At 52.3% G+C, this 12,279-nt stretch overlaps 1 protein-coding gene across 6 annotated transcripts in view; it reads left to right on the top strand.

The window, feature by feature from the left end:
- The window catches only part of SLC27A1 (solute carrier family 27 member 1), a 29,374-nt gene extending 21,103 nt beyond the window's left edge, over window positions 1-8,271 (top strand). For 3 of the 6 annotated variants that reach the window (XM_047776638.1, XM_047776640.1, XM_047776636.1), the window contains 5 exons: window positions 1,503-1,712; window positions 3,657-3,783; window positions 3,872-4,246; window positions 4,929-5,075; window positions 6,903-8,271. In XM_047776638.1, coding sequence (XP_047632594.1) covers window positions 1,503-1,712; window positions 3,657-3,783; window positions 3,872-4,246; window positions 4,929-5,075; window positions 6,903-7,060 — 1,017 coding nt within the window. In that variant the 3' untranslated portion in view covers window positions 7,061-8,271. The remainder of the gene's footprint in view (window positions 1-1,502; window positions 1,713-3,656; window positions 3,784-3,871; window positions 4,247-4,928; window positions 5,076-6,902) is intronic. The other 3 variants (XM_047776637.1, XM_047776639.1, XM_047776641.1) reach the window with 3 other exon arrangements.
- The last annotated feature ends 4,008 nt before the right edge of the window (window positions 8,272-12,279 follow it).

Raw genomic sequence — 12,279 nt, 5'->3', positions numbered from 1 at the left:
ATCTTCCTCTTATTTTCTTCTTTTCTCAGTGGGTGGTTTCCTCCCCATATCTGCTTCTCCAGGAGGGTTCCCAGCAGCTCCAGTTGAGAAAGAGGCTGTCTTCCCACTAGTCCATTAAAAAGTCCCAGAGCTGATTCTCATTGGCCAATCTCTGGTCATGTGCCTATTCTTGAACCAATCAGTGGCTAGTGATGGACTGGACAGATTGGCCAAGCTGTATGACCCAAGGTCCCTGGGTCTGTCCTGGAGATGGTGTGGGCTGAGCTATACCCCAGGCACACAAGGGAGCTGGGGGCAGAGAGAAAAGAACCATCATGGGTTTCTGATCTAGCCTTGCCCTGGGCTTGCCTCCTGGTCAGCAGCTGGTGATCTTGGACCACCTGTGTCCCCTCTCTGGGTCTCAGTGACTTCATCTCCAACATGGAGTGTTGGGAGGACTAAACAGATGATCTCTGTACTTGGCAGGTGGTGAGTGCTAGGCACCCTTGTATTCCTCAGATATTTATCAGGGAAATATGTGACATTTGAGACCTGATGCATCTGGTGGCAGGGTGCTCCCAGCAGAGGGCACAGTCCATGCAAGGTCCTCGAGGAGGGGACCCATGTGGCAGAGCCAAGTGAGCACAGGAGTTGGAGGGAGAGGAGGCATTGAAGGTGGCGGGGCCAGATGGAGTTCATCACAGGTCATATTTTTACATTATCTTGTGAGTACTTTGAAGCTGTAATGATTGCCCTGGTGGTTAATTCTGAACATGTGTCTGTTTCTTCATTGAGGCTTTGGAGCCAGGATGGCCAGATTCAAATCAAATTTTATGACATTTTTAGCCTGGGTGGTTTTTTTTTTTTTTTTTTTTTTACTATCCGTGAGCCTCAGTTTCTCCATCGGTAAAATGGGGAGGGTAATCATTCAGAGGCTGATGTAGAGATGACTCAAGGACACCCGGGGTATCTGGAAGGTGACCCCAGGGGGTGGAGCCCTTTGAGGAGGTGAGGAGGTGACTCGTGGGTGGCCGGGGCTGGGTCCCTGCTGTGACTTCAGGGAGGCAGAGAAGAACATGTTCCTGAGAGTGGTCCCACCCCAGGGTCAGGTCACTAGGCATCCTGACCTGAGCTCAGATGGTTGGGATTCTGGGGGACAGCATAAAACACCTCGGCTCTGGGCTGAGGGTTGCCCTATGGAGTGTCAACACTGCATCCTACCTTCCTGCCTGCCTGCGCCATACACGGGGTGTCCCCAGGAAGCAGCATGGTGCTGAGGGACAGCAGAGGGGTGTGGGGGTTGCGATACATCCATTCATTTAGGAAGCGCCTTGGGGACAGAGCGAATGGATAGGTGTAAATGGCTTGGGCTGTTTCCTTGCTATCATCTTCTTTAAGGCCATTTTGTTCCTAGCGCCCTGGTTAGAGGGGGAAGGTCCCTGGGTCTGGGGGAACCTCCACCCTCAGCAAGTTCCCTCTGCCTTGGCGGCACAGGCGCCCACGGCTCACTTCCCATCCCCTAGGTGGTCCAGTACATCGGGGAGATCTGCCGCTACCTGCTGAAGCAGCCCGTGCGGGAGGCAGAAGGGCAGCACTGTGTGCGCCTGGCCGTGGGCAACGGGCTGCGGCCGGCCATATGGGAGGAGTTCACCGAACGCTTTGGCGTGCGCCAGATCGGCGAGTTCTATGGGGCCACCGAGTGCAACTGTAGTATCGCCAACATGGATGGGAAGGTGGGCACTGGTAGGGGGAGGCTGGGCTGGTGTCAGGGTTCAGGGATCACTGCTACCTCGGCCTGGCTGGCCTGTGTCGCCATAAAACTGTGGTGGGACACTCAGCCAGCCTCTCCGGAGGCCTTTCTCCGGTGCGCCCAGACTTGTGACTCTTGCCCTTGAGTTCAAGTTCACAGCATGGCTGTGTGCCCTGGGCAAGTGCCTCAGCCTTTCTGAGCCTCAATTTCTAGCGGTAGAGGTGGCAGGGAGCTCAGGGCTCTGGGGGATCCAGGGCCAGGAAGGAGGTTCTGATCTCCTCTTACAGGGAAAGTCACTCAGGCTCCTTAGGTCTCTATTTCCTCATGAGTAAATGGGGATAACAGCTCATTAGGTTTGTTATAACCACCCAGCATCCTGAGCTCACCACAACACCCCTCCAAATAGTCTCTCTGCAAACAGATGCTTTTATGATTAGCGGTTTTTTCTTGCTTGCTTGCTTGCCTGCCTGCCTGCCACGCCCATGGCATATGTAAGTTCCCAGGCTAGGGGTCAAATTAGAGCTGCCAGCCTATACCACAGCCACAGCAACACCAGAGCCAAGCTGCATCTGCTCATACCAATGCTGGATCCATAACCCACTGAGTGAGGCCAGGGATCAAACCCACATCCCCACAGACACTATGTCGGGTCCTTAACCTGCTGAGCCCCAATGGGAACTCCCTTTCTCATTTTCTGTTCTTGACTTTGGGTGGGAAGGGCTTGATAAGAGAGGAGAGCCCTGCAAGGGCAGAATGGAGATAAAAACAGATACTAATTGTAGTTCCCGTTGTGGCGCAGCAGGTTACAAACCCGGCCAGTGTCTATGAGGACTCAGGTTTGATCCCTGGCCTCGCTTAGTGGGTTAAGGATCTGGTGTTGCTGAAAGCTGTGGTGTAGGTCGAAGATGCAGCTTGGATCTGGTGTTGCTATGGCTGTGGTGTAGGCTGGCAGCTGCAGCTCCAATTCGACCCCTAGCCTGGGAACTTCCATGTGCTGCAAGTGCAGCCCTAAAAATAAAAAAAATATTTAAAAAAAAGAAAAGAAAAAGAAAACGAGAAGAATGCCAACACCCAGGGTCAGAGATTCTTTTCTGTATCTCACTCCTGAATCCCTAGCACCTGAGGACCAGGCACCACCTCCACCAATCACATGTGTTGAATGGGCAGCCCCAGAGGACATTCTGACCATACTAGCACAGGGTGCTGCTCTAACAAACATAACCGAGCTTGGGAAGTGGCACCAACCCATTAGTCAGGCATTTCTGCTCATAGAACTGAGCAGGCAGGGTGACATGCAGTGGGCAGCAGGCAGAAGCTCTGCCAGTGTCCTGACATGGCTTTAGGGTCACTCCATGCATCTACTTCCAGCCAGCATGGAGGGTTTGTTGTTTTGTTTTGTTTTGTTTTGTTTTTGCCTTTTAGGTCCACACCCACAGCATATAGAAGTACCCAGGCTAGGGGTCGAATCAGAGCTGCAACTACCAGCCTATATCACAGCCACAGCAACTTTGGATCCAAGCTGCGTCTGCAACCTACACCACAGCTCATGGCAACACTGGATCCTAAATCCAGTGAGCGAGGCCAGGGATCGAACCTGCGTCCTTATGGATACTAGTTGGATTCATTTCTGCTACGCCACAACGGGAAGTCCCCAGCATGGAGCGTTTTAAGGACCAGGAAGTAGTGGCTGGCCAGCGGGTCTCCACTTGACTGCAGGGGAGGCTGGGAAGGTAGGGGAGGGCTCATGAGCCCTGGGGAAGGTGCTGCAGTTATTACTCCCCTCTTTCAGGTCATCCAAAGTCACTGAGTTGGGGTGACACTAGAGGTGCTAATTCCAGGCCCTGGGGCAGGACAGGCAAGATGTCAGGGGCGGGAGGACACCTTGTCACCCAGGGGCTCCTCAGCAACCTAGTTTGGCCCATCCCAGGTTGGCGCTTGTGGCTTCAACAGCCGCATCCTGCCCCATGTGTACCCCATCCGACTGGTGAAGGTCAACGAGGACACCATGGAGCTACTGCGGGATGCCCAAGGCCTCTGCATCCCATGCCAGGCCGGTGAGCAGGGTCCCACCCAGTCCCCCGGGGAGCTGGGGCCCCCACCTCCTACCCACCCAGCGCAGCCTGAGTGCTGCCTCCTCCCCAGGGGAGCCCGGCCTCCTCGTGGGCCAGATCAACCAGCAGGACCCTCTGCGTCGCTTTGATGGCTACATCAGCGAGAGCGCCACCAGCAAGAAGATCGCCCACAGTGTCTTCCGCAAGGGTGATAGCGCCTACCTATCAGGTGTGCAGACCATGGGAGTGGGCTGTAGGGGTGGTGGGTTGTCCTCTTACCTCCTCTTCTCCCCTCTGCCAGGTGACGTGCTGGTGATGGACGAACTGGGTTACATGTATTTCCGGGACCGCAGCGGGGACACCTTCCGCTGGCGTGGGGAGAATGTCTCCACCACTGAGGTGGAGGGTGTGCTGAGTCGCCTGCTGGGCCAGACAGATGTGGCCGTGTACGGGGTGGCCGTGCCAGGCAAGCTGAAGCTGTGGGGGTGGTCCTAGGGTACGGCAGTTTCAGAGGAGCCCAGCCAGAAGGGGCTTGGAAGTACAGGTGCCCTCGTATGCGGGACAAAAAGCAGTGCACAACCTGGACAACTGCACATGGTACTCTGGATCTGGAGTCATAACGCATCAACATCAATATGCCTGATGTCGAGCCTCAGTTTTCCTCATCCAGAAAGTGGGATCATAGGAGTTCCCATTGTGGCTCAGCAGGTTAAGAACCCAACTAGTGTCTGTGAAGATGCCGGTTCCATCCCTGACCTTGCTCATGAGTTAAGCATCCGGCATTGCCTCAAGCTGCAGCATAGGTCATGGATGTGGCTCAGATCTGGTGTTGCTGTGGCTGTGGCATAGACCAGCAGCTGCAGCTCCAATTTGACCCCTAGCCTGGGAACCTCCATATGCTATAGGTACAGCCCTAAACAGAAGGAAAAAAAAAAAGAGAGAAAAGAAAGAAAATGGGATCATGATATCAGCTGTGGGTTAGGGTTTTCAGGAGTACAGCAGAAACTCAGTAAAATGGTCCCTGCTTCAGTAAGTGCTCTCCCAGGTGGGAGGGACTTAAGGTCAGAAGCAGGGGCCACTGTTGGAGGGTGTATTTGGTCCCCTGTGGGGGCGAGGGGTGGTGGTCTCAGCCAGACTTCTGTTCCCAGGAGTAGAGGGCAAAGCAGGCATGGCAGCCATCGCAGACCCTCACGGCCAGCTGAGCCCCAACGCGCTGTACCAGGAGCTGCAGAAGGTACTGGCGCCCTATGCCCAGCCCATCTTCCTGCGCCTCCTGCCCCAGGTGGACACCACAGGTGCGGGCCCCTCTGTCCCTCTGTCTGTCTGTTAAGTCCCTCAACCATGTACTTACTTGTCTTGGTTCAGCCCCCCATGGCGAGTTAAAGGTAATGTTTCACAGCCAGCCGGCACCGCAGGCAAAGCCCTTCTCATTTTATTTACATACTTAATTCTTTTCATTCCTCACTCCCACTCCCACTGGGCATCCTGTAATGTTTGGTGCATGTCTTCATTGTTAGCATTTTCCTGATAACTAGGAAATTTGAGCAAATCATCTCACACCTCTTGGGTTTCCTCCTCTGTAAATCACCCACTAGTATCTTTCACCCACCTTTGTGTTATCTCTGTCTTTCATTGTGATCGTCGGAAGTTCCCTGTAATAGTCTATATATCAATTCCCTAGCGGTCTCAGACATTCTAAATCTCTTTTTTGGAGTCTAACGGTTAACTTTGTCCATGGTGCTTTTGTTGAAAAGGAGCTCCCCCCGTGGCTCAGTGGGTTAATGATCCAGTTCGTCTGTATGGCGTTGCCTGTTCAATCCCCAGCCTGATACATGCAGTGAGTTAAGGATCTGGCATTGCCACAGCAGTACTGTGGCCTTGGTTGCAGATGCAGCTGGCCTGGGAACTTGCATATGCTGCGGTTGAGGCTGAAAAAGGAAAAATATAGTGCTATTATACCAGGCAGATTTTAAAAAAGAAAGAATGAAAAGAAACCTCTAGTTATTTTTGGTCTTTTCAGGGCTGCACCCTCGGGTGCAGCATATGGAGGTTCCCAGGCTATGGGTCCAATTGGAGCTGTGGCCGCTGGCCTACGCCAGCGGCCACAGCAACGCGGGATCCGAGCTGCGTCTGCAACCTACACCACAGCTCACGGCAACGCCGGATCCTTAACCCACTGAGTGAGGCCAGGGATCGAACCCGTGTCCTTATGGATGCCAGTAGGGTTTGTTAACCACTGAGCCATGACAGGAGCTCCAAAAACCTCTAGTTCTGATACAGACTTAAGCCCTCTCCCCTTTTTTTAATCTTATGGTGTATGTGTTTGAAGTTTGGTTTAAAAAACAAATTACCCAATTCTAGAGCACACAGGTATTCTGTCTTGATTTTTTTTCCACCAATCCTAACCCTTAGCCCGTCTTTCACAAGCGGCCCCCCCCCCCCCCCCCCCCGTCCCCCGCCGTCCCCTGCCGCCTTTTTTCGCTTCACCGGCAACATGCGGAAGTTCCCAGGCTGGGAATGAAATCTGAACCACAGTAGTGACAATGCCGGATCCTTAGCCAGCTAGGCCACCAGGGAACTCCACGAAACCCTTCTTTAATCATCACTGTAGGGAGGGCACACTTTGTCTTAAAGGCCTGGATAGTAAATGTGTTCAGTTTTGCAGACCACGGTCTCTGCAGCAATAATTCAGCTCTGCAGTTGTAGGGCAAAAACAGCAGTAAACAGTATGGACATGAATGGGCGTGGCTTCCTCGGATAGTGGGCTGAATTTGGCCTGTCGGTGGCTCAGAAGGCCTGTCATTTGCTCACCCTTGACCTACTGTGTGACAGACCCAGCCCTTCTCGGTCTTGTGGGGGTGGACATGTGACCAGGCAGGGAGTGCACCAAAGTTTGGTTTCAGGCCATATGGGAGTGGTCTGGGAGGCCTCCCTGGAGGAGGGGCCATGAAGCCGAGATTCAAAGGATGAGGGAGAATCCGGCAGGCAAAATGGGGAAGAATGTTCCTGGTGTTCAGAGGCCTGGAGGTGAAGGAGAGGATGGTGACTTGGGTGGGTGGGGTTCCTGGAAGCCCCCCGGCCAAGTCCTCACCCCACTTGCATTGCCACCCCCACCCACACAGGCACCTTCAAGATTCAAAAGACGAGGCTGCAGCACGAGGGCTTTGACCCACGCCAGACCTCGGACCGGCTCTTCTTCCTGGACCTGAAGCAGGGCCACTACCTGCCTCTGGATCAGAGTGTCTACACCCGCATCTGCTCGGGCGCCTTCTCCCTCTGACGCTCCTCTTCTGCCCGCCAGAGACTACCCTCAGGCGCAGCCAGCGAGTCAGGCTTGAGCCAGACAGCCCTGCCCTCTCCTGCCGCAGAGAAACTGGATCCCAGGCGGAACCTGTGTTTCCCACCTTCACCGACCTCTCGCCTCGGGCTCCTGTGTGTGCGTCTGTGTGTGTGTCTCTCTTCTCCCTGTTTCTGGGCCTTCCTGCTGCCCTTGACCGCCCTCACCTTCCTCCCCCATCTCCCCTCCCCTGCCAAAAGCAGAACAGACATTTCCTGGAAGCCGTGGTTCCTGTGGGGGCCCGGCTGCCCTCAGAGCTTCCGCGGGGCCTCCCTATTGGGTCTCCCTATTGGGTCGTAAACCTGGAATGAGGCCTCTCCACCTCCCTCTCAGCTGTGCCTTAGCAAGACCCACCAGTCTAGGCCTCCCTAGGCTTCCCTAGGCGGCTGGATTCCAGGATTTGTAGTCCTGCGTGAACTCCAGGCAGGTCCCCCATACTCCTTGCTGAACTGAGGAGTGGTCTGCCTGGCCAGCCGGGGTGCAGGGGAAATCTCTCCCAGGCCAGTTGCCTTTTGCACTTCCTGTCCCTGGTGGGTCTCCCTTGCCTTGCCTCCCCTTCCTGATGCCCCGGAAACTTCTGGAATTGACTGTGACCGCTTGGATGTTGCCCCCACCACCACCACACAGACGGCCCTCTTCAGGCATCTCCATGGAGCCCCTGCTGGAGGGGCCCTGAAGATGATGCTGGCTGGCGCCTCAGCCTGCTGCTCAGATGCTCACCCCAGTGGAGACCCTGCTGGTGTGGCTGCTGATGGGACCCATGGGAGTGACAGCAGTGGGTTGGGCTAAGTGTCCAGGCTAGGGGTGGCATCTGAGATGGTCTCTCCGGGTCTCAGGGGTTCCAGCCTGTTGAATGTCCCCGCCAGCCTTGTTAGTGATAGCTTGAATCTTTGGGTTGGTGACATCCTGAGACCACCCCACTAGGATAGCTCGGACATCCCCATCGGCTTCCTTGATGACTCACCCCAGACACCCGTTGTTGGGACCAGCTCCCCAGCTCGCCCCTCTGTCCCTCCCTCTGGCAGCACCGTCCGGCTCCTCGAACATTGAGGCCAGTAGCAAGTGACCCTGTCGTGTTTCACGTGGGCCTTTCCAAGCACCAAGGTTTTGTTTCCTACTTGAGTTTAAGAAATAAACCTGCAGAGTGTCTGGTGCCTGTTGGGAGCTCAGTCACTCACCATTTGTTCCCATGTGGCACAGAACCCTTTCTGAGTGTCAGAAGGCAGGACCCTCACTGGGGAACACCTGGTTGCCAGAAATAAGCCAAACACGCTTGGCCTTTTCTTACGGCTCCTATTGTCTGTTCTACCTGCAAGGCCTCAGAGGACAGGGAGCACATGAGTTAGTGTCCTCGTTACCTCCCTGCAGCCTCCAGGGCCTCCTATAGGCTCATGGTGATATTGGTGGTCTCAGAAGAGGGAGAGCCAATCTGTCTAGGGGTTCCTGCAGGTGCACAGAATGCCCCAGAACAGAGAGTTGCGACACATTTTGCTACCCCAAAAAATGTGCCTCTCGGTCCAGTGGGAATGGCCATGGCTCTGGGTGAGAGCCACTGAGTCTATGAGGGTAGCTGTCTGAGCTGGGATTTGAACCTTGGACATTGAGCTCAAGAGTTCATATTCTTAGCTCCCATCTTCTACTGTGTTGTGTCCCCCCTGTCATACACCTGCTTCAGAATGACAGTCTGTCTTCATCTTGTCTTCACTTCAAGGACCAGAGGAAGATAATCTTACGATGATGAAGTATTTTCTAGGAGGGAGCACCAAGGAACAGTGGGGGTGGGGGTGGGGATGAACCATTGATGTGGGGGTTTGTCCTTGGATGCCCACAGTGCAAGGGGATGCAAGGTGGAGCCTTTGAAATGCTGTGTGAGGATGGAGAAGGATCCATTGCCGGTGGGGATGGAGCGCCCCTAGTGTGCTGATGGGCAAGTGCATTCTGGATAACCTCCCTTCACACATCTGGCCACCTCCTGAAGTGTCATCATGGTCCCTGTTGTACAGATAAGGAAACTGAAGGCACAGGGAGGGGAATGAAGTCATTGTCAGGGGCTCTGATGAGAAAGTGGCCCGATGGAGACCTTTTTCATTGCAGAGCCTATAACTCTGGCTACTGCAGCATCAGAAGTTCCCTCCAAACTGGCAAGAAACTAACCCTGATGCCTCCTAGGATCTGGCTCTGTGTGTGTTTGCTTTTTAAAATTAATTCGTAGAGTTTATTAGGGTGGTTTTAGGTTTACAAAAAAAGTGAAAGTACAGAGTTCCCATGTATCCTTTCACCCTTGTACCACTGTTTCCCCTGTTATTAACATCTGGCATTAATGTGATACATTTGTTCCCCTTAACAATAATTGCAAAGCATTATTGTAAAGGCCACAGTTAACATTAAGATTCACTCTGTTGGAGATCCTGCTGTGGCTCTGCTGATTAAGAATCCTGTGTTGTCACTGTGGCAGCTCAGATTTGATCCCTTGCTTGGGAACTTCCAGGTGCCACAGGTACAGCTGCAAAAGAAAAAAAAAAAAAAAAAGGAGTTCCCATTGTGGCTCAGTGGAAATGAGCCCTGCTAGTATCCATAAGGATTCGGGTTTGATCCCTGATACTGCTCAATGGGTTAAGGATCTAGTGTTCCTGTGAGCTGTTGCATAGGCTAGCAGATGCATCTCCAATTTGACTCTGAACCTGGGAAGTTCCATATGCTGCAAGTGCAGCCCTAAAAAGCAAAAATAAAAATAAAAAAATAAAAACTTCAAAAAAAAAAAAGATTCACTCTGTTATGGATCTGGTGTTGTCACTGTGCTGGTTTGGATCACTGCTGTGGGATCACTGCTGTGGGATCACTGCTGTGGTGTGGCTAGGGAACTTCCACACGCCACAGGTGAGCGCCCCCCCCCCCCGCAGCAAAAAAAAAAAAAATTGGTTTTACATTCTATAATGATAATGATGTGAGGATGGATATACAAATGTATAATGATATACATCCACTTATCATAGACATAAGTTATAGTACCATAAAAAAAAGTTTCTCTGCCCCCAAAATCCCCTGTGCTCCATCTCTTCATCCCTCCTACTCTAATCCCCATCAACCACTGATCTTTTTAGTCTGTAGTTTTTCCTTTTCCAGAGTGTTATTGGCTTGGAATCACACCATGTGTAGCCTTTTCAAACTGGCTTCTTTTGCTTGGCAAGACACGTTTGAGGTTCCTCTCTGCCTTCTTGTGGCTTGATGGTTCAGTTTTGTTTTGGCCACATCCGAGGCCTAGGGAAGTTCCTGGGCCAGGGCTGGAATCGACTGCGGCAACGCTGGGTCCTTTAGCCCACTACAGCAGGTTGGGGATCAGACCCATACCTTCGTCTCAACCTGAGCTGCTACAGTCAGATTCTTAACCCACTGCACCACAGTGGGAACTCCAGCTCTATTTTTTTATACCAACTGAGAAGCTCTGTGACTTGCCCCATGGATCCCTTGGTAAATCAGGAAGAAAGCTATAATGGGAAGGCACTCTGCCTCTAGCCTCTCCTTTTTTGAAGGGGCCCTGGAAGGATGTGCATAGAGGAGACATCTGTACTTACTGGGAAAAATAACGTTTCAGCCTGGCATGGGCAAGTGTGCTGTGAGGGGCAGAGGCTGAGTGGTCCATGAGGGACAAGGAAGGAGCAGCCGCTACTTCCTGGGCATGTGAGAGGGCATGCGGGGGAAGGAGAATTGAGCCAAAAGACCCTCCTGAGGACAGGCAGCTGCAGGCTGTGTCCCTGCCCCTCACCCTTTGCCCTTGCCCTTCGAGGCTCTCCATCACTCTGGGGAAGATCCCAGTCTCTTTGGCTAGCACTGCCATCCTACAGGCTCTTTTCCTTGCATCACGGAGGGTTGTTTCTAGTCTTTGTTCCTGCTCTTTCTTGTGCCTGAACCACTGTTCCTCTTCCCTAGCCTGGCCAACTCCAACTGATTTATTTTTTAATCCTGCTATTAGTCATTTACCATAAAATTCAGCCTTTTGGGATGGGGGCGGGAGGGCTACACCTGCAGCATATGGAAATTCCTGGGCCAGGGATGGTACCTGTGCCACAGCAGCAACCTGAGCTGCTGCAGTGACAATGCCAGAACTTTAACCCACTACGCCACAAGAGAACTCAAAATTCAGCCTTTTAAACTGCAATTTAGGAGTTCCCATCGTGGCTCAGTGGTTAACGAATCCGACTAGGAACCATGAGGTTGCAGGTTCGATCCCTGGCTTTGTTCAGTGGGTTAAGGATCTGGCGTTGCCGTGAGCTGTGGTATAGGTTGCAGACACAGCTTGGATCCTGCGTTGCTGTGGCTCTGGCGTAGGCCGGTGGCTACAGCTCCGATTCGACCCCTAGCCTGGGAACCTCCATATGCTGCAGGAGTGGCCCAAGAAATGGCAAAAAGGCAAAAACAAACAAACAAGCAAAACCACTGCAGTTTAGTGGCTCTTAGTATATTCACAAGATTATGCAACTGCCCCATCTGTCTAGTTTCAGAACATTTTCATCACCCCAAAAGGAAACCTCATGTTCATTAGAAGACATTCCTCCCTACTCCCCCACTGCCGCCTCTGGAAACTGCTATATTCTGTCTCTATGGATTTACCTGTTCTAGACATTTCATAGAAATGGAATCATAGAATATGTGGCCTTGCATGTATGGCTTCTTCTTCTTTTTCTGCTTTTTCAGGGCTGCACCTGTGCATGTGGAAGTTCCCAGGCTAGGGGGCCAGTTGAAACTGCAGCACAGCCACAGCAATGCAAGATCTGAGTGGCATCTGTGACCTACACGACAGCTCATAAGGCCAGATCCTTAACCCACTGTGGCCAGGGATCAAACCCGTGTCCTTATGGATACTAGTCAATTTGTTGCTGCTCAGCCACAGTGGGAACTCCAGGGCTACTTTTACTTGTCATGGTTTTAAGATTCATTCATTCATTCCTTTTTATGGCCAAATAACATACTATTGTATGGATAGATCATGTTTTGTTTATTTGTTCACCAGTTGGTAGACATTGAGTTATTTCTACTTTTTGGCTATTGTAAGTAATGCTGCTATGACCACTTATGAAAAAGGTTTTGTGTGAATATTTGTCCTTAATTTTTAGTATAAACCTAGGTGTGGAAATGCTAGGTCACATTATGTTTTTTTTTTTTTT

This window comes from Phacochoerus africanus, chromosome 4, assembly GCF_016906955.1.
Source record: "Phacochoerus africanus isolate WHEZ1 chromosome 4, ROS_Pafr_v1, whole genome shotgun sequence".
Taxonomy (NCBI): domain Eukaryota; kingdom Metazoa; phylum Chordata; class Mammalia; order Artiodactyla; family Suidae; genus Phacochoerus; species Phacochoerus africanus.
The sequence above is the reverse complement of the archived record's forward strand: the minus strand, read 5'-3'. Positions and strand labels throughout refer to the sequence as shown.